General features: G+C 36.1%; 3 protein-coding genes across 6 annotated transcripts in view; 1 reads left to right on the forward strand and 2 right to left on the reverse strand.

Annotated features, from left to right (window-relative positions):
• The window catches only part of LOC144842895 (large ribosomal subunit protein uL2), a 174235-nt gene extending 154773 nt beyond the window's left edge, over positions 1 to 19462 (forward strand). The window contains exons 1-5 of one of the 2 annotated variants that reach the window (XM_078699482.1): positions 16477 to 16556; positions 17190 to 17334; positions 17740 to 17881; positions 18275 to 18493; positions 19130 to 19462. In XM_078699482.1, the coding sequence (XP_078555608.1) occupies positions 17197 to 17334; positions 17740 to 17881; positions 18275 to 18493; positions 19130 to 19401 (771 nt within the window). In that variant the 5' untranslated portion in view covers positions 16477 to 16556; positions 17190 to 17196 and the 3' untranslated portion in view covers positions 19402 to 19462. Of the gene's footprint in view, positions 1 to 16476; positions 16557 to 17189; positions 17335 to 17739; positions 17882 to 18274; positions 18494 to 19129 lie in introns of those variants that run through there. The other variant, XM_078699483.1, reaches the window with a different exon arrangement.
• On the reverse strand, positions 81 to 1484 carry LOC144842585 (BTB/POZ domain-containing protein KCTD6-like). Its single transcript, XM_078699038.1, has one exon. It carries the CDS (start codon positions 967 to 969, stop codon positions 253 to 255), a length of 717 nt encoding a protein of 238 aa, XP_078555164.1. The 5' UTR covers positions 970 to 1484; the 3' UTR covers positions 81 to 252.
• Positions 2289 to 16321, reverse strand: LOC144842869 (ATP-dependent RNA helicase DDX3X-like). 3 transcript variants are annotated; one of them, XM_078699432.1, is made up of 16 exons: positions 16195 to 16321; positions 15563 to 15608; positions 15075 to 15125; positions 14804 to 14866; positions 11828 to 12308; positions 11292 to 11391; positions 10651 to 10786; positions 9681 to 9757; positions 9267 to 9362; positions 8925 to 9085; positions 8441 to 8582; positions 7809 to 7953; positions 6970 to 7151; positions 6762 to 6879; positions 6219 to 6369; positions 2289 to 5865 (listed from the first exon to the last, which is right to left on the reverse strand). In XM_078699432.1, the coding sequence occupies exons 1-16, from the start codon at positions 16237 to 16239 to the stop codon at positions 5637 to 5639; spliced, it is 2223 nt and encodes a 740-aa protein (XP_078555558.1). In that variant the 5' UTR covers positions 16240 to 16321; the 3' UTR covers positions 2289 to 5636. The 3 variants fall into 3 exon arrangements, with proteins under 3 accessions (XP_078555558.1, XP_078555561.1, XP_078555562.1); XM_078699435.1 differs by lacking the exon at positions 14804 to 14866; XM_078699436.1 differs by lacking the exons at positions 14804 to 14866; positions 15075 to 15125.
• Positions 19463 to 22500: the final 3038 nt, after the last annotated feature.

Here is a 22500-nt window from a genome sequence, read left to right on the forward strand (position 1 = left end):
CCACCCCAACAACAGAACTTCATAATACAAAAATAAATTACACGATGAATATTATTTATTTGGCAGTTAAAGTATAGCCCTTAGAGTTAGATTGCAGAAAAATCTATAACAATTCAGTTACTATAGACACCCAATCACCCTAAAATACTATGAGTCATCTATATTTTTATGAGTAGTAAAATACTTTTATTTTCAGTTTACGAATTGTATGCCTACTGTTCAGTTTATTGGCTAGCCAACAAACATATCCACTTATTCTAAATGTTCTGCTTTAAGATCAACAGTAGGCTTTTCCTCTCTAGAAAATGTCCACCTATCAGTCGAGCGTTCATCTCCACCACTGGATGATGTACAGATCAACGTAAATCCATGTTGAGAAATTTCTTTAAAAAGTTTCAGTCGATTTACAGATGTTCCTCGGGGAGTTGTCAATCCGTATACCTGGGCCTTTTTTAACTGATTTTTGTAATTAGTCATATGAACAAAACAACTTTTAATCGCCGATAATTGATCGATTAACTTAGAATCGCCGAAGATCAACCACTGTCCGTTAGCGCACTCAAATTCTACTTCTAAGAACTCACACGATTGCGATGCCTCGCTTTGTTCTTTATTCTTCTGTAAATCTTCGTTGATTTGTTCTTGTTTTTTATCAATAGCTTGAATGAGATCTTGTATCTGGTAGAAATCTGCTTCCGCAGATAAAATATCCCATTCTTTGAATCCGTCAGGTAGAATGAGTTTTGAACGACGGAGAAAGTTCAGAACGTGTCGAAACGTTGGACCGTCGCCGTCAATGACGTAGCTATTGCAATCGTCGACGTTTGAGGGTAAACGGCCGCTGAACATGGAACCGAGCATTGAGTCCGGAAAACGTGTTAGGGTTGATCGACTTGTGGTATAACGGCACCCTCCTACGTTCAAGTTTAAGACCTCGTCTGCTCTCCCTTCTGGAGCAGACGATTCCATATCGAATCCGGAAAAAAAATTGTTTATGTTTGAGCGTTACACGTCGTGATGTGATGTGACGCCTCGGTTTAAGTTAGGTAGGCAAATCACACTATCTGTAACGGGTACAAGAACGATTATCGGTCACCCACACATGCCTACCGGCTAGACCATGGATGTGCCTAGACTGAGCAGGAAACGGTATAGCACCAGTAGCTAGTTGAGGATAAGAGAGCCAGACGAATTAAAAGACCTGCACAGAGAATATACAGAGAAAAGCTTCCACTCGATTAATGTCGTTATACCTGCTACGACAACGACTCGGGGATCGTCGTCCAAGACCTGCTTACGTTACATACCACATGAGGCATCCTCTAGGACAGACGAATCCATGTTATATTCACATTTCAATAGAATGAAAAATGCAACAAATTGTTGATAAATCCCTATTATAATAACTGACTGCAACAATACACAAATGCCGATTTAACGACAATATGCAAGCATAATATTGCAATAATCCGCTAAATTACTCCGTGATAATTAAACGTCAGATAGTCGGCTATTTTACCAGCTGTTGCTTTTTTGTATTTTACTGAGCAATAAATCAATCGTTTTCTGCACATAATTGTGTTGTGTATATAAACAAAGCAATTGAATAACGTCATAATATTGAGCTCCTAATGGCTCGCGACTATTGGAATTATTGCATATATTACACAGTATAGGTATTCTGCAGTAGGCCTACATTATTTTAACCAGGTTGGTTGGGAAAGACATTTAAACACGTACATCGGGCACCTTCATTCCTCCCCCAGACAGATTTTCTTTTTCATAATAACCATAGCACTGCAGTTTTGTTCTGAAATTAATTTGGCAGAATATAAATCTCTGTATTAGACAACCGTATCCTGTACCGTACCATTATTCACATACGGTGTGTTGATGTTGATTTCAGACTCAATGTATACAACTGTAGTACACAAAAGCTTGCTCACACTCACGGATTTGGTATGTGTTGCCGGAGAGAAAATCTTACGTTACGTTTTTCGGTTTCACACGTACGTTTTGTACGAAATGTGACAAGCTTGGTTCCTTCGTCCTTGCGTTACGTAAACGCAACGCGAGTTGACCAATCACACGCGAATAATCCATCGCGTGTGATTGGTCAAATCACTTTGCGTTGCATCCTAGTGGGAACCAAGCTTTAATAATGAGGACGGTTCTATTCTACACTACATTCATTTTTTTCACGATTTTTTTGTCCGGGCTCCCGTTTGAACGTAACTTTAGAGGAAGTAAAAGTGCTACAAATTAACATAAAACAACAACAAAACACGTTTGCAACATTTGTATTTTATTAACTTGGGAAAAGAAAGAACCCACTGTTTGACAACACTTTGCATAATTTCCCCACGTACATAAATATTGTCTGATAACTGTAGTTTTATTTTTTAAGTAATATATTGCATAAAAGCTACACAACTATATTTCTCTAAAGATATCAAAAACAGAATACGTCTTAACACACAGTAAGAATGTTGGTTAGACAAAACGAAAGATATGGCCAGCTGAGGCCTGTTACATTAAGTGCTGACGTCATAATTGAGCGTGAACAACCATGGGTTCTTAAAAAAATACTAAAAAAAAAACTCTGTTGCTCCATTAACTAGACTCTCCAAAAACAAATTAAGCGATTCACACGTGGAAGTAATGTCATTGAATCCACATATTAGGGGAGACACAAACAATGTACCTTTTTCTTTGGTCATAACACCATTTTGAAATAAAAAAGTATAATTAAAATACTATTGCTAATGATACTAACCTTAACAGCTAGGTATGTACTGGTATTTATTAACATTGTATTTAAATTCTTATTCGGAACACACATAAATAATATGAATACAAGTTTACATTAATATCGTAAAAACATAGTAACAAAAGCTGTTCCTGGATGTTACAGCTTTCGTTATTAAATAACTTTTGTACTGTTTTTTTCTTTCTTTATAAATTCGCATTATACACTGGTTATGCGACATTTCTTACTTTTGAATGCTACAGTAAATGCAGCATTAAGATGTCCATCGCATTCACTTTTAAAAAAGCTGATATTAACATGTTTAAAATCTATAATCGAGCACCATTGCAAATGCTACGTCACAAATCTATTGTATATAATAAAACACAGACGTAAATGTCTGCAACAATTCATACGGCATTGTCTCATCTCGCACTGTGGACGGCACAATTATAAAATGTATACACTGGTTAATAGAAGTATGTGTGTACATTATAACCTCCTTAATACAGTCCAGGAAGACTACACGCAACCTCATTTACAATATGCCACATATTCTTGTGACATCACACAGTACACACCCATATAAGGCACTCGGAACCTAGTACCTGTCAATCACGAATCGCATACTTAATCTTACAATGCCTCCTTTTGTAAACTTTTGTTAAATATTTTTTTTAACGCGCGCATGACGAATGCACTGGATGGCAAGATAATAAAAACTGTATTGGCACAGGTAATGTCTTAGTGTAACAACACTAGAACATATTTTTTTTCATATACATAATATGTGAAAATGGATCAAGGCGATTTCAGACAACTATTGGTAGGTAAACAGTTCACCTACCCTGCCAATATAACCAGTATACAATACATACAAATTATGACCAATTAACTAATATTTAAAAAAGGTAAAATGTTCATAGAAGACGGTCAATACAAAAAGGTCATCTGTGTCTCCCATTACTGGTCTTTTAGGTCAAAGGTCAATACAATTCTCTCATTCGTTAGTCTCTCCTGGGACAAATGTACATCGCATTAGATAAACTATATTTAGATTATATTAAATAAGCCACCTTAGCAGCAATCGATCGTTGGTATTGTTCTAAATGAGCTGTTTTTCTTTAAAAAAACACCCAGATTAGCACAATATTATATCTAACCTAGGTAATAAAATAAGAAAATACAAATTTACCTACTAGGACTAAGGTCATATATCTAGCCCTTTTAATTTGTATATCATCTACCGACAACCAACAAGGTGGTAGAAACAGTCTGGATAATAAATCTTATTATCATCCCAGTATTCGCTCTTAGCACACAACGTTTAGCCGAGCAAACTTTACGTATATTTACAGAGATACAAATCATAAGAGTAGGCCATTTGCATATTCTATAACATACAATGGATCTCTCCTTAATTAGAAAGACGCATTGCACTTGTTAGAAAAGTCAATTTTCTTAATGTAATGAATAAATATAAGGCTTCAACAAACAAAAAAACAACTTAATTTTGTTGACATGTACAGTGTTAATACTAAGATTAAAATTCAAAATGTCTTTGGTTGGCGCAACAGATATTAAACCTTTGGAGGCACAAAGACGAAAGACATATGAAAATGGATTATTAATGTAATATATCATTATATTACATCACATAAAAAATAAACTTGTTTGTCAGAGTATAACAACAACAACTACGAATATGTTATCAGTATTAAGTAAAACCTTATATTATAATTTAATTTAAAACTTTGTGCAAAGGTGGCTACCTATACATGTTTTTTTTTCAACCTACTGACTAGCATCCCAGGAGAGAATTGTAATACTATAATATTGATCGTTGATGCGGAAAAATGTGAAGAAATATGTACATTAATAACGTTGATTAAATACGGATCAAAACATGAAGTACCTTGTATTAACACCCATTCACACAAATCTGAGGAATGTTAATTTTTAAAATAAAGCGAATGGCATCATCTCCGATATTTAATTGTTAAAAAAAAAAATCAGAAATATTTACTATATCATTTCTAGATAGCGTTGTAACAATAATTTATCTGTGAACAATAAATACACGCTTAATAACTAATACATAGAATATTATGGAAATTCATATAATTGATTGCAAAACCTGTTTTATGTTCTTTCACTGGAAGGATACCATAACCAACTAGCATAAAATCAAACATAAGCACAATTATATATAGATTCAGTTTGTATGTCCGTGGACAAAGCCACTCACACACAGTTATCATAACAAACGTTTCCTTGAGTATGTAGAACTTTAGGCGAACTGAACGCCTAACATTTTAGACAAATTGGTTTCAATTTTCACTGATTAAAATATGCATTGTAATGACCTTACATAGTCTCGCCATATATTCACATTTGGAGAGTTCTCTTCTATAAGGAAGACAATGGAACAACATAAGTTTTAACTAAAAACAAGCACAATAACGAATCAACTTGCCCCTATCATTTTTTCAAATTTTTTTTTCTAGTAACCATCATTAATTTGAGTCTATAAGTACACCAAATAGCATTTTTTTTATCTGCTTGAATTAGAAATAGGGCGCTTGACAACGATATCGAAAATTGCCCAAGCAACACTAAATTCTTCATTCAGAAATTTCTATTATCTTATGATCACAAATTTTGTTATATCTACCAATTTCGGTGCTGAACGAAGAATCCATAAACACATCTGAAGGCAAGAAGTAGTAATAGCACTTCAAACCTCCTTCATATACAAATTTAAAGCCCCACAATTATTAAACGATCAAGAGATTAAGCAATCCTAACATGCTAATTAACAATGACTTTAAGCAAAGACTTACTAAACATTGTTGCTCTACTTAAACAGCGTTCTCGTGTAAACTTCTTAATTTCCCCACCAATCTTGAGAACTAGCTGCCGGTTGGCTGTACGATCCACCGTAGGTACCGCCGTAGTGTCCACCGTAGTGTGCGAAAGCAAATGGCGGTGGTTGTGCTGCAACAAAAGTGGTAGCCTGCACTTGAGTCTGGGTAGCACCACCTCTTCCGCCACCACGGTGTTGGTGCTGGTGCTGTTGTCGGTAATCACGAGATGCAAATCCTCCAGCGCCATAACTGAAAAGCAAAAAATAATGTTTCAATGTCAATTATTGTTATATCCACAAAAGTTGACCCAAAAAAAATCAGTGAAATAAATTCATCTTCAAACAGTCTTAATAATTGAAAGAAAATATTTTTTATGTTATTTAAAAATTAAAGTACAGTAAAGTACATTCTGTTCTGGCAGCCTTTCAAGCATTTGTTTTCTGGGATTTCCCCATCTTAGTTTGCTGTACATAAAACTGTTTTGTCATTCGTATAAGATATAAATATTAATTTAATTTGTTTTGAATTAAAACCATCATGGAAAGCAACTGCAGATTAAAAAAATTCCCGATAATAGAAAACAATGTAAAAAGATAATATACCGGTTTCGTCCTCTCTTTGAGCCGCTGTGCTTGGCCTCGTAAGCCATTGATTCCAACCAAGTTGGTACTTCCTGTTTAGCCTCAATACATAGATCACACAGATCACGAGCAATGTTACGATTTTTCTCATTGAAGAATGAAGTGGCCAATCCTACGAACATCAAAAATATAATTTAAAAATTGCTATATAAAACAAACAAAATACAATGTTGACAAAACTCATTTGGGTAAAAACACAGTTTTTAATAAGTATAGTTTTTATGGTAACGCAGACACCATGATAATTTTAAAAAATTGCTATATAAAACATACAAATTACAATGGAGAAACATTTTTTATTTTTTTTAGTTTTAGTGATGACCATGATCATTACACTAAAAACTGTGATGATATTTTTATACACATATACAGTATTAAATTTAACATTTCTTGACCCTAAGGCAAGATAAAAAAAAAACTAAATTAAAATCATGAAAACATCTTTGGACGAGGACATTAAAAAACTTTCCCTCCTGTGGGGTTATTGTATTGAAGCAACATTACCTAGATTTCCGACTCTTCCAGTACGGCCAATACGATGCACATACTCTTCACTGTCAGTTGGTAGGTCAAAGTTCACGACATGTTTGACGTTGGTGATATCCAGACCACGAGCAGCAACCTAAAGAAAAATTTAAATTCATATTTTTACCTTATTCCCCAGAAAAACCAAAATAAATACCATTACATAAAATATGGTTAGGCTACTCACGGCTGTTGCTACCAGAATTGGTGTACGTCCAGTACGGAAGGTACGTAGCGCTTCCTCTCGGTCACGTTGCGACTTATCTCCATGGATACTTGTTGCTGGGTAGTTTTCACTATACAGAAAATCTTCAAGAGCATCAGCTCCTTTCTTGGTTTCCACAAACACTAATGTCAGGGAATCACTACCTGCAAAGGAAGACAATGTTTTATAAAGTTTATCTATGTCTATTAAAAGGAAGTTATGATAACATCAATATCACACAATAATGCTTGGTTATCAAAAAGTTTGTGAACAAAAGGCATTTCAGACAGCAGAGTGATCACAGTTTACACACAGATAATAAGTCAGAAGTTATGTTGGGCTGAAAACAAACCCTACACATTGTTATAGCAACTACAAGCCTTAATGGGATAAGGAGATTAAAAAGGTAACTAGATAGGACCTATGTACACCATACTAATCATTCACTGGGACATTGGGACACGTAATTCATTACTTGGTGCAAAACTATGGAATGTTTTGCCTCTTTCGTTTCAAAACATACAAAATGTAAATAGTTTCAAAAAGATTGCATTATTATCAAACAATACTTAGCGGTCATGTTTTTTGTTAATATATTTACCTCTAGCAATTGAAAATGTATTAGTATGATTTATACTGCAATTGAAATGTACGGCTTTACGTCTTATTGTTATTTTCATTTCTGTGTTATATATATATGTTTTGTTTGCTTTTGAATGTTTTCTTTTGGCGTCCCTGACGCAAGCTTTTGCTTTATTGGTGACGCCACCATTTTGGAAATAAATGTTATTTGATTCATTGATTGATAAAAAACTCCTTACCAGCAGCATTAAGAAGATCTAAAAGGAAGGAACGTTTGTCCACTTCTTCAACCCACACGATCTTTTGAGTGATGTTAGCGCTGGTGCTACCAACACGTCCAACAGCCAAGAAGATGTAGTCATCAAGAAAGTCTCTGGCCAACATCTAAATTAAACAGAAATAATAAAGCTGGTGGATATATTGGTAGATATATATAAATCCAAAGGAAAATTACTGACTGAAAAAATGACAATGCTGTGGGTACCAGTGGCTGGATCTCAATGGAGATACAAAATAAAATAAGCAATGAAAAAATGACAATGCTGTGGGTATCAATAGCTGGATCTCAATGGATACAAAAAAAATAAGCACTGAAAAATGACAATGCTGTGGGCATCCGTGGCTGGATCTCAATGGAGATACAAAATAAAATAAGCATTGAATAAATGACAATGCTGTGGGTATCAGTGGCTGGATCTCAATGGAAATACAAATAAAATAAGCAAAAAGTTAAAGCAAAATACCCAATATGCAGTATAGCATCAGTCAAGCATGGCTATGGTTTCTTGTCCAGCAAGAACTTCACCAATCAATCAGATATATTTATCTTAAATGCGGCTTTTTAATATTTATAATGTGGGAGAGAACATACCTGAATTTCCTTGGGAAAGGTGGCGCTGAACATAAGCGTCTGTCTACCAGCCTTTGGCATGTTGTCTTGTTCAACAATACGACGAATCTGAGGCTCAAAACCCATGTCCAACATACGATCAGCCTCATCAAGTACAAGCCACCTAAAACAAGCAAGGTTTAAAACATTACTTAAATGCACTTATGTACTTGGAAGTTTAGCTTAACTAAAGTGTACTTAATTGATGTTTACGTAAATGTACTTAATTCACTTAAAAGTTTAGCTTAACTAAAATGTACTTAATTGAAGTTTACTTAAATGTACTTAATTTACTTGGAAGTTTAGCTTACTAAAATGTACTTAATTGATGTTTACTTAAATGTACCTAATTCACTTGGAAGTTTAGTTTACTAAAATGTACTTAATTGAAGTTTACTTACATGTACTTAAGCAAAGTCTACCCTACTTAAATGTACTTAAGTTTACTGAACTTAAATGTACTTACTTGATGCACTCCATACTAACACGACCTCTTTCCATCATGTCAACGAGACGTCCTGGTGTGGCTACCAGAAGGTGACATCCACGCTCCATGTCTCGTAATTGTCCTCCAACATCGGCTCCACCGTACACAACACACGGACGTACATGACTTCGGTACGAAAACTAAAACAAATGATAATTGAAACAATTGTAAATGCCGATCGAATGGTTTATTTACTAATTTATATGATATTAGTTAAGCTCTGTCTACACTATAAAACTATATGTGATGAGCCCATATATGGATTTGATGATGTCATATCACTACCATATTTGGACACACCACCTCAATCTAATGTCTTACCTTTCTTGCTTCATCAAATATCTGACAGGCTAACTCACGAGTCGGTGCCAAGATGACTGCCAAGGGATAGTTCTTGCGTTTGTTACTGCTGTTTTTCTAAATGAAGAAAAAAATATTTAGATTTAAATTTCAATTGAATACTAACATTCTGCTTATTCTCATTGGTGTCATGAAAATATATTGGATTTAATGATCTGTCTACACTATCAAACTTTATGTGACAAAAAAGTGTGATGTGCTCAAATATGGTAGTGATTTGCCTAAATATGGTAGTGATATAACATCATCATTTCCATATATGGGCACATCACATTTTGTCACACAAAGTTTGATACTGTACACAGAGCTTCAGATGTTTTGTTTTTTGTTCTTGCATATGATACAAGTGTACAAAAATTGTGAAAAAAAACTTACTGGTGGGAACTGTCCTGGACCTGCCTTGAATATCTGAGTCAGGATTGGAAGCAAGAATGCAGCAGTCTTGCCAGAACCTGTAGTAACATTATATACAGTATTATAAAGTAATCATGCTTAAAGCTTGGTTCTGACTGGGACGCAACTTAAGGATGTAAGGCAAAGTGATTTGACCAATCTCAAGCGATGGATTATTCGAAAAGTCGCGTGTGATTGGTCAACTCGCTTGAGTTGCGTCAACGTCCTTGCGCTGCGTCCTATTTAGAAATATCTATGTATATAAAATGACATAAATAAAGTAAAAATTAAAAAAACATCATTTCTCAGGACAAAATACAGTCCACTCTTATAAACAGCATCTTGTGTTTGTCTCAGAATAGGATCGATATTTCTAAGAAGGATTTGCTTATGGCTATATCAACCAATGCTATTTAACTGTTAGATTGTATATTATTTGGGCCAAAGGCCATATAAAAAATGTTTCTTGGATTTTCCAAGGGAAGAAATATCCCTGGCAATTTGCCTAAATACAACAAACATACAAAGGGCAGCTTTCAATTTCGCAATAAAATGGAAACAGTCCTATTGAAAATTAACAATATCACTTACAGCTAAGTAACCCTACTTACACTACACTACAAACTTTATATGACAACAAAATGTGATGTGCCCATATATGGACATGTCGTCATCATATCACTACCATATTTGGGCATATCACAATCATATTTGGGCATATCACTACCATATTTGGGCATATCACTACCATATTTGGGAATATCATTACCAAATTTAACATCACACTTTTTTTGTAAAACTAGTTTGATAATGTGGACAGAGGTTAACATGTCTGCCAATTACAGTAGGACCCGTCCTTTGGGACACCCCCATTCAGGGGACACTTTGTTGGGTCCAAAATGTGTCCTCTTAATAAGAGTTCCACCGTACTGTATTAATGTATGTAACGTACCTGTTTGAGCACATGACATAAGATCACGGTTTGCCAAGATGATTGGAATAGCATACTTTTGAACTGGTGTTGGACGCTCATACTTGCTCAGCTGGATGTTGGCATGGATAATTTCTCCAAGTTTAGATTCAGTGAACTAAATGAAAAATTATATTAAAGTTTGTTTATCAATTAAATTCATGGTTTATTTTTGTCTTTAGGCATATGTGGCCAATAGTAATTTAATCACTGTCCTATCAGATAGGTGGTAATCCCCCTAAAAAACACGGGAGCTATTTTGTGATCCAGTTCACCGGAGTAACCCTCTACTTGTCTCAAATGATAAACTATGTTCTTAAAAGTGCACACAGACAGACTGTGTACACTGGATCTATGCTTTATAGTCCTTATCCAAGTCGGCCTCGAGCCCATGCAGATATTGTTGGCTCTTTAGGTATGGTAAATGGCGCCCCTGCCTTAACCGCTTGCCTGTGTATTAATGTTATTTCATTAATTGGGTGGCACTTCTCTACGACTCCAGGGGTTTGAAAGGTCAAGTTACTATGTTTGTAAACTAAATATGTATACAGTATGCTAGGCGCAAAACAAACTTGTTTGTTTGCTGCCAACCCCCACATACATTTACGCAAAAAATTACCAACCTCTGAAACATTTTCTGGTATATTTTGCCCAGTTGCTTCAACTGGAATATCGTCATATTTTTCAAAGTTGATACCAGTGTTTCCTCCAGAAAACAACTCCCTAAAAAACAAACAATATCATTGACAATTGATATCTTTTTCCGCCCGTGTGTAATCATGATTTATAATCTCTGTCCATTTAAAGGGTTGTAAGAGAGGGTAAAGGCCAACTCAGACAGCGTTGTACGACAATTCATCTCGTCAGGAGAAAGCCCAGTGCTATCTCAAGACAACTAACTTGTGGGATTCAACTCAGACAGCAATGACGAGTCAAGACATTTCGTCGGGCCTTGTCGTACGATGCTGTCTGAATTGACCTTAACAAATCTAGGTTTGAGTCAAACAATATTATTATATACTGTGTATACAGGCCAAGAATAAATTCTAAACCACCCGGTGATATACTAAAATTTAATTAATTTGAAAGAAAGCATACTTTAATCAAATGTACTTGGAGAAGATATTATGCAATTTATTATCATAAAAACAGATCTCACTTTTCTACACGCTCATTTCTTGGTAGAGGCTTAGTCCAATCCTCCTTGGTGATTGTATCACGATCGGTACGTCCGCCCCAGCTATCCTCTTGTCTGTTTGCCTCTCCGTAGCGATCCCCACTCCAAAACGAGTTTTCAGCCTTTGGTGGTTCCCTTCCTCTCCAATCTGCATCTGTGTTGCGACCATTAAACCGATTTTGTTGAGGATTTCCACCACCGCGATAAGCATCGGTGTAACCACCACGCGAGTAGCCACCACGCGATTGATATCCTCCTCTAGGCTGGTATCCCCCTCTTGAATAACCCCCACCATAATCCTGACCACCGTAACCTCCAGAATTGTAACCCCCGGAATTGTAACCCCTGTTATAACCTTGGTTGTATCCACCTCTGCTGTATCCGCCGCCGCCTCGTCCCCCTCCATAAGAATCTCCCGTTGGGTTGCTTCCATACCCACGACCTCCTAGATCATCTGCATAGCCTGTAGAAAAGGACAAGATAATTAATGAAGTGTACAAAACCGAACTGATAACAGATACTACACTAATATAATGGCACATTACAAATCAACCATGATTACTGAGGTATATATAAAACGTTATTAAAAAGAAAATTCCATAAAAATATTCAACCAATGTAGGCAGTACAAAAAATAAAACTGACACCATGAAAATTACAATAAGTCAGAGCCATATACTCGGGGAGTTTAGCCAACTGTATGACGGTGTCATTTTGTTATTGACCAGCACCACTGGGCTATTATAACTGGTGGTAGATTTACTCAGTTTTCTTAGTTATTAGTAAAACCAAGTTGGACAAACTCTATATACGACTCTGAAAAATGAAAAACACACAAATCGTTGTATGTTATGTAAAAGTTTCCATAAACAAAAAATTGTTAATTTGATCATTGGAATAGTGTATTACCGCATATCCTCGGATATAATCCCACCCCTTACTTTATGTCTGATTTCACAAACAGGCATATCTCCGGGTATAGACCCAGTATTGACTTTTGGTCTAAATGTTGGCCTCTCTTAAGCCAGTTCCGATGAGGTTTTTGCTTACCAATTATTTTTTTTCCTGAACCAGGCTTTTGCCGGGTATAGTCCCAACCCGCAAAGTCGGCCTATTTTCGTGTTCTAGGGGACCAGAGGACATACGGTAATTGTATTATATTGACTTGTACAATGATCTTCCCTGATAAATATGCTGTATGAGAACCCATGTTCTAAAGCTCTGTCTACACTATCAAACTTTATGCGACAAAAAATGTGATGTGCCCATATATGGACATGATGATGTCATACCACTACCATATTTGTGTGTATCACTACCATATTTAGGTATATCACACTTTTTTTGTCAAAATAGTTTGATAGTGTAGACAGGACTTAAGAGGAAATTCCAGAACTGTGGAATAAAATACATGACAACCACCATGCAATAAAAAATGACCTTGAAACATGCCTACATAAGGAACTGCCATGGAAAAAAAAAACAACCACTGTACAAAAGATACTAAAGGGCATAAACAAACAAGGTAGGCCTTGTAAGGATGGCTGTTAGCAATACTTTATTTAGTCTCCAAAGTAGAAAATTGCTGCTAGTAACCATCAAGCATACAGCAAAATGGCTGCCTGCTACAGCATACATGGCCTAGGAGCATGGCTGCTGGTGTAGCATCAACACTTTAGGCCTAGGAGCATGGCTGCTACTGTAGCATCAACACTTTAGGCCTAGGAGCATGGCTGCTGGTGTAGCATCAACACTTTAGGCCTAGGAGCATGGCTGCTACTGTAGCATCAACACTTTAGGCCTAGGAGCACAGCTGCTACTGTAGCATCAACACTTTAGGCCTAGGAGCATGGCTGCTGGTGTAGCATCAACACTTTAGGCCTAGGAGCACAGCTGCTACTGTAGCATCAACACTTTAGGCCTAGGAGCATGGCTGCTACTGTAGCATCAACACTTTAGGCCTAGGAGCATGGCTGCTACTGTAGCATTAACACTTTAGGCCTAGGAGCACAGCTGCTACTGTAGCATCAACACTTTAGGCCTAGGAGCATGGCTGCTACTGTAGCATCAACACTTTAGGCCTAGGAGCACAGCTGCTACTGTAGCATCAACACTTTAGGCCTAGGAGCATGGCTGCTACTGTAGCATCAACACTTTAGGCCTAGGAGCATGGCTGCTACTGTAGCATTAACACTTTAGGCCTAGGAGCACAGCTGCTACTGTAGCATCAACACTTTAGGCCTAGGAGCATGGCTGCTACTGTAGCATCAACACTTTAGGCCTAGGAGCATGGCTGCTACTGTAGCATCAACACTTTAGGCCTAGGAGCATGGCTGTTACTGTAGCATCAACACTTTAGGCCTAGGAGCATGGCTGTTACTGTAGCATCAACACTTTAGGCCTAGGAGCATGGCTGTTACTGTAGCATCAACACTTTAGGCCTAGGAGCATGGCTGTTACTGTAGCATCAACACTTTAGGCCTAGGAGCATGGCTGTTACTGTAGCATCAACACTTTAGGCCTAGGAGCATGGCTGCTACTGTAGCATCAACACTTTAGGCCTAGGAGCATGGCTGCTACTGTAGCATCAACACTTTAGGCGTAGGAGCATGGCTGCTACTGTAGCATCAACACTTTAGGCGTAGGAGCATGGCTGCTACTGTAGCATCAACACTTTAGGCCTAGGAGCATGGCTGTTACTGTAGCATCAACACTTTAGGCGTAGGAACATGGCTGTTACTGTAGCATCAACACTTTAGGCCTAGGAGCATGGCTGTTACTGTAGCATCAACACTTTAGGCCTAGGAGCATGGCTGCTACTGTAGCATCAACACTTTAGGCCTAGGAAGATGACAATGTTGTGATTACTACTAACGACCTAGGATTGCTAACAGCACTACCTTAAATAATATTAACCATAGGCCTAGAAGGTGAATAGTAAGGTACACAGGCCCTCACCTGTTGCACTATAAACCCCTCCTGTGTAGGTTACATAGCCACCTTGGTTACCAGCAGCATAACCTTCAAGCGAAAGAAAAATTCTCAACATAATACAAACTTAACATGAAGAGTACTTTTTGGGGGAAGTTGTTCCTTTCATAATATATTTCATATAATTTAAAAAGTTTCTGCGTGGCAGTCAATACCTAACTTTTTAATTATTAAATTAAGAAATGAAATTGTATAAACATGTAATCAAATTAGAAACAAAATCTATTTGACTACTTACCCCCGCCAGTTTGTTGCGATCTTAAATGAGGGGGTATATAGCGCTGTGGACCTACAAACAAACAAATTGTAACATAACAAAATGTACTTAATAAATTAAAAAATAATAATTTTAAATTTATACTATTATATAAAAAGAAATCAAGATATTTTTTAGGGGCACGCTTAATGGGCGACAGAAGCTGTTGACCTTTTTGGCCTTGGCGCAATCAAGCTATTTGTTTATTTTTGTATTTGTAATTACTGAAATTAATAAAATATTTAGATTTTTTAATGTATTTTCTACTTTTATACATTTTTAACCAACTGGCAAAAATGGGGACTATACAAAAGTACAATTCCTTTGTTGGGCCCAGTCTTTCCACCACAAAAGACACACATAATAGTACTTGTCCTACTGTACAGTAGGTTAGGCCGTTTAACACTTTCAGTACTCAGAAAGGGAAATGTTTAGAAGGTTATTTATATTATAATTTAACTGGAAAATACCTCCTCTGTTTCCTTTGTGCCCTGCATTCAAGTCTAGCCCAGACATCTGTAAAAAAGAAATATTTCATAGCCTATAATTTATTTGTAATTTAGAAAAGTCTTCTTAACCTTCAATTTATTTCAGGACATGAAAATATAGCCTACTGTACAACATCAAATCTTGTGTCTAAAACTGTCGCTACAACAATACAGTATCGCAATTCAAAAATCATTATAATTAACGATAAGTTACTGTTGTACTTGTAGCCCCTATTTTTATTTATCTTTAAAACTTGTTCAGCTTGTGGACCATGAATGCCATAATATAAAAAAAAAAGGCAATTCTATAAAAACAAACAATTTAAACATCACAATTTATTGTCATAATAGTTAATACTACTAATTTTTTATTTTGTTCTTGCCTTCTATTATTGTACATGATTAAAGACCTAGCTAGGCCAGATAATAATTTTACAGTAAGAGCCGGGGTCGGCACGTTGCCTCCATAAAATGAGGCAAGCTCGCTTGGTTGGTGCATGGGTCCGGTGCATGCTATGCTGAACTCTCGGTTATCGAAGGAAAAAGAATTACATTTTTTACCTTACTAAAGGCATGTTATTTATTTTAATTTTTAAAAACTGTTAATACAATACCTGCTGATCAAGACTTGGTCCATTTTGATTGGGTCCATTACTCATAACTGAAATTATTTACTAAAAAGTGATCTTAGTGAAAGGTAGAGGCTTCTTTTCTCAGCAGCACACACAGAGAAAAAGAGAAAAAGAGAACGAGACACCGGAAATTACGTAGACATGATTTATTTAAACGATTAAAAATTAATATATTTTGTAAAAATAAAATAATTTTAGATTCGGAAATAATTTTTATAACAATCTTGACATATTATAAATTATTCCAATGTAAAACTGTATATTTTTCTGTTGAATTATTTTCACAAATCTAAAAAGGTTTGTTTTAAACTTTGACCTGTCTCTTTTATCGTCTTTTGGTGAAGGTGAACATAAAATTAATTCGTAGTAGATAATTATATCACTAAAAATCACATTTTGTTTATAAAATCCTGTTATAGTAATGTGTTAGACCAAAAATTGATTATTTTAAGTATTTCTTATTAGGTTTATTAACATTTTCATATGGGTAAATAAGAAAATATCCTTCAATGAATTATAATCCTGCCTTGAAATCTCATGGTTCTGCCGAAAGACTACTCGCCTTCCCCATACCACCAGCTAACGTGAATATCCGCTTACGTCCCTAGCTTGGCCTAGACGGTATATACCTTAGGCCTAGATATTAAGGCATAATATACAACAACTGCCCTAGTTCTATTATTAATATAAATAGCTAGCTAGGCCTACAAAACAACAATACCGATAAACACAAAGTAACAATGTTCATGTCTGGATCCATATTCCAAAAATAGGCTGGGCTGGTGGGTGGTACCTACATTACATTATTAGTATTAGCCTAGGCCCAGTGGTACATGTAGGTTATACTATTCTTAATTGCGAATTGCCAAAACGTAAAACAGGACAGACTCAATTATTATTAAACCATTAAATAATTATCCATTCAACAACATTGCAAACTCAACTAAAACTAACCTAAAAACCGTTATTGTTTTTAGTAAAACCATGGGACGTGTTATCCGAGGCCAACGAAAGGGCGCTGGAAGCGTCTTTAAGTCTCACAACAAGCACAGGAAGGGGCCTGCTAGACTCAGAACTATTGACTTTGCCGAAAGACATGGATACATCAAAGGCATTGTTAAGGTATGGTATGGTACATAACAGGGGAAAAATGGCAAACAGTTTCCTACTTCTTAGGAGTTATCAGATAATCTATTATTGTAACATGACCACAGTGCTGATTTTGCCATTTTTTCCCTAATTAATAAAAAGAAACTACAAAGCAGAAATGAACCAGGTTAAAAAGCAAGGCAATTTGAACTTGAATTCTGAGGAAAATGAATGGACACAGATTTATATGCCTAATAAATTTGGAAAGCAAAAAATAAATAAAAATTGGAAGTATTAACAGTGTACAAACTACCAAACAATTGGTCTCCCCAATTTCAGTTTTTTTTTGTTATGTATATACTGAAATAGACCGAATAAATAATGAAATGAAATAACAATGTTGATTATCTAACAATTATTGTTATTTTTTATCTCTAGGACATAATTCATGACCCTGGCCGTGGTGCTCCCCTTGCCAGAGTTCAGTTCCGAGACCCTTACAAATTCAAGAAGAGGAATGAACTGATGATAGCTGCAGAAGGCATGTACACAGGACAATTCATATACTGTGGAAAGAAAGGTAAATCATCTTCATCAAATGAGTACCTGCCGTATATCCTCGGGTATAATCCCACTTTGGGTCTAATCCCACCCCATACTTTATATCTGATTTCACAAACAGGCATATCCCTGGGCATAGTCCCAGTATTGACTTTTGGTCTGAATGCAGACCTCTCTCCAGCCAGTTCAGATGAGTTTTTACAAGAAATGCTTAATAATCATTTTTTTCATGAACCAGGCTTTTCCCGAGTATAGTCCCACCCCCCAAATTCAGCCCGATTTCGTGTTCTACGGGGTGGGATTATACCAGAGGATATATACGGTAATTACAGTACATTTTTATTTTAATGCTGACTTGTGTTTCTGTTTCCATATTTTTCCTTGACATATCATGTTAACTTTTATCTTGCAGCTGCTTTAGCTATAGGTAATGTGATGCCAGTTGGCAGCATGCCAGAAGGAACTATCGTATGTGCCGTTGAGGAAAAGACCGGCGACAGAGGTGCGCTTGCACGTGCGTCTGGTAACTACGCCACTGTCATCTCTCACAACCCAGACACAAGGAAAAGTCGTATTAAGTTGCCATCTGGTGCCAAGAAAGTTATCCACTCTGCCAATCGCGCCATGGTTGGTAAGTAATCACCCGATGGGTTTAAAATAATATAGAAGATAGATTTATATAGCGAAAATAAAAGATGTCTCTATGCGCTCGACAATAAAGAAAAAGAGTGGAAACCAAAAGGAAGAGAGCAAAAAGACAAAAATGCCAAGCTAGCACCCAAACCGGAGTATGGGAATACACCATCACCACTAACTGGGGATCAGTGTGTAAGTACCCCAGTTAGCATCGGTTAAGTCTTGATCTTTTCAGATATCCGGCTTTGTTCATTATATGGTATGACAAATCAAACATATTTTAATATTTCAAATCATCAAAACGCTTCGCGTTTTACTATTTTGAGCCATTTATTCCTGTCATGGCCGGGTGTGTCTTGTTCATATTTTCTTCAGCCTTCCAACAGGTCTTTTTACTTTCTTGTTACTTCCTCTAGAGCTAGTTTTGCGGATGCATTATCATTATCAATTCATTTAATTTTTAATTCTAATTTTTTGTGCTTTATTTTATCTTTATAAATTATTTTAATTTTTATTGTTACATGTTTATGTATTTTTGTGAGGTTACCTAATGATCAGTTTCGGCTGAATGGACCACCCTTGTAAAATATCATTTTAAAAAAAGCAAATGTTGTTTTAAAATTATTTGTAGGTATTGCTGCAGGAGGTGGACGTATTGACAAACCTCTCCTGAAGGCTGGTAGAGCTTATCACAAGTACAAGGCTAAGAGAAACTGTTGGCCAACTGTACGTGGTGTTTGCATGAACCCAGTAGAACATCCCCACGGTGGTGGTAACCATCAGCATATCGGTGCACCTTCAACTGTCAGACGAGACACTTCAGCTGGTCGCAAGGTCGGTTTGATTGCCGCTCGTCGTACTGGTCGACTCCGCGGAACCAAGAAGATCAAAGACAAGGAATAAAACTTAAAATCTGTAATTATCAAAAATCCATGCGTAAAATAAATACAAAGAAAGAAAGAAAGTTTAGTATTGTGTTATGTGTGTTTTTTAGTAATTAATGTCCAAAAAGAATTGCTTAATATGTAGTGTCCCTATACTTTCACTAGCCAACATGTCAAAACAGTACAGTACAGTTTCGTTTCTCCCACTGATGCCAGTCGCATCCAAGAGGCAGTCTTCTCTAGCATCCAAATATATGCTGGGTCCGACTGTTGAAGGGCTTCCTTGACTGGCTTCTCAGCTTGACTAGGATCGCACTGAATAATAATAATATAACAATTTATATAGCGCACATATTCACAAAAAGTGCTCAAGGCGCTAATCACAACACTGTTTGTTTATACTTCATTATACCATATGCCTCGGCAAAAAGGTATGATTTCAATGATTTTTTAAAAGAATTAATTGTATGGCAATACCTGAAGGAGATTGCTTAATTTAATCCAGGGGTCACGATAGTATGATCCTGCATTTTTTTAGCCATGTTAAGAAAAGAAACAATAAAATCAACATAAACTGTTACAATGCTAAATTACTTGCATTCTTTAATTCTGTATTTATTAAATGTAGGCCAAAATACCCTTACCCTTCTATCTATACACTATCAAATTTTATGTGACAAAACAATGTGATGTGCCCATATGTGGACATGATGATGTCGTATCACTACCATTTTTGGGAATATCACTACCATATATGGGCACATCACATTTTTTTGTCAAACTAGTTTGATAGTGTGCAGACAGAGCTTTTTAATTCATTGTCTCAAAACAATTGGTCAAAGTCAACAAAGTCCTGCGGTGGTGCATTTATAGCAGCATATTATTCTAGCTAGTCTGAATTGGCATTTCTTAGTTAAACTTTTTACCTAATTTTACCTTCCATTTTCGCGACGACAACCATGTGAATACCCTCACGTGCGTAGTATGACTTTTCGAGATGACAGCTTCATAGTCGCTTGGTGAACATGTGTTTGTAGTTGTATATTGCCGTTTAAAGTACACTGTAATTCCATTGAGGGATCTTGTCAAAATGTTTTTGCTGTTGTAATTACATTTAGGGATCATGTCAAAATTGTGTAGTAATTACATTTTTTTCTGCAATAATGCGATGTGATGTGCGCGTTTTAAGGGGATTTCCCGGGGTTTGTCAGTGAAAACACACTTTTAATCCGATGTCAGATTTACTATTGGGCGCCATTGGTATATTTTAAATTAGGACGTACACTATTTAAGGCCAATTTACACAGACGAGCGGTAGCGTTAATAAAAATATAGAATATGTATGTTATACCGTTTATGACCATTTACACATAACGCGGAGAGGCGCTTTCCGCTTATGATAGTATTCTACGTGGGACAAGCTACGAGGTTTTCCGCTTACCGTTACCGCTCGTCTGTGTATATTGGCCTTTATGTATTAATGTTTTTTGAAGTAGCGGTGCATATCTTCACATTTTTCATACCTCCGCCCCAACCACGGTGTTGCGTGAATGGCGTGAACCAGTTGCATCAACCTTATCCAGGCCCCTTGCACGTCACCTCATGAGATGACCTTTTTTTGAATATTATTAGTGGTGCAATACAGGATGGATTTTCATTTCCTGAAATTAAAAAAATGAATCAAACGTAAATGGATCAATAAAAATGTATTTTCACTCAAAATATTAAATCTATAGAGATTTATCATTTGACACATTTATTAATTTTACCACCATATATATTATAAACACTTTCCCTTAGTTGATCCAAAACTAAAGTTAAACTTAAAGATTGGTTCCCACTAGCGACGCAACGAAAGAAAATGCCCTTCCAATAATTGTGTTTGCCCCCTGCCTGAGCCTGCGTGAAATCAAAATTGCCCTCAAACTGTTCTTGTAATATTTTAACTAACTCTGAAATTCATCGTATAACTAGAGCATCACGCGACCTTCGTCTTCCTCAAACTAACTAAAATGAAACATAACATTCGCTATTATTAGTGGGACCAAAAACTATTCGTGATCTCCTGAAATTTCGTATTTCCGAATACTAGTAAAGTAAGGCTACTTTTTTCCTTGTCTAGTTTGGTACGGGGCGCCGTCCGACACACTGTACCTATTATTGTCTTACAAATAATGGTTTGCAAAAAAATAAAAATTGTTTGTCTTTTACAAAATAATTTGGACAGAATAGGTATAGTCGGTCCGACGAATTAGGTTCCTGTATACAGCAGTGCGCCTAATTGATTTACAATTGGATTGACGATTGACGATTTGTTTTTTTTTTTCGTAATTTTAGAGTGAATTAAACCGGGGTTAAAATCATATTTCTTTTAAAACGGTCTTCTAAACTAGGATATGAGTTAATTATTAGTAAAAGGAACACATGAGGCTCGTTATTAATTGTTTCACCAGTCAGATTTTTCAAATTGCGTATAAAAGATGAATATACTATTATACTTTAATAAATTATTATTATACTATACTATATTATTATACTATAATATAATATATTAAAAAAGTTTTTTAAAAACCCAACACAAAAAGGATTTTTTTACAAACCATCGTGCCACATTTCTACTCTACTCTACTCATGTGACTGAGCACCGTCCACATCGAATACAATGCACGCATAGATTAACTGTAGGCCTAAACCAAATATTATAATTTGCCAGTCAAGTAAGCTTGTAACTATTATGACTCAAAATCGAAATCGCACAAAATGACAATTTCGTCCATCAATAATAATGACGTTTTCACACTTAACTGTATCCGGGTAAACTGTGAAGTAATTGGGGTACGTTTTTGGATACCAAACAGGTACTGTAGTTATTGTTTCTGATTTGATGTATGGCGCGCCAAGTGAACATTAAAAGTTTGTAAGTTGAAAGGCATGGACGTGACACGACAGTAGTGGGATGGCAAATGATCTGTTTCTTTGAAGTAAACAGAACTAAGCTAAGCAAAAATAACCATAATACACCATTCGTCTTTAAATTGAATAAATTAATGGGAGTGAATTTGTGGTGCATGTGTGCTGGACACAAAAAAAAGCCGAAATGTTCAGTACTGAATTTCCT

This window comes from Antedon bifida, chromosome 5 (genome assembly GCF_963402885.1).
Source record: "Antedon bifida chromosome 5, ecAntBifi1.1, whole genome shotgun sequence".
Taxonomy (NCBI): Eukaryota; Metazoa; Echinodermata; class Crinoidea; order Comatulida; family Antedonidae; genus Antedon; species Antedon bifida.

Bases quoted from the DNA above. Each gene is read 5' to 3' on its own strand.
- LOC144842585 (XM_078699038.1), bottom strand. From the start codon at position 969: ATGGAATCGTCTGCTCCAGAAGGGAGAGCAGACGAGGTCTTAAACTTG.
- LOC144842869 (XM_078699432.1), bottom strand. From the start codon at position 16,239: ATGAGTAATGGACCCAATCAAAATGGACCAAGTCTTGATCAGCAG. The intron at 10,787-11,291 runs GTTGGTAATTTT...TTTTTCATTTAG, and splicing joins TACCAGAAAATGTTTCAGAG to TTCACTGAATCTAAACTTGG. The intron at 6,370-6,761 runs GTAATGTTGCTT...TGATGTTCGTAG, and splicing joins TGGAAGAGTCGGAAATCTAG to GATTGGCCACTTCATTCTTC.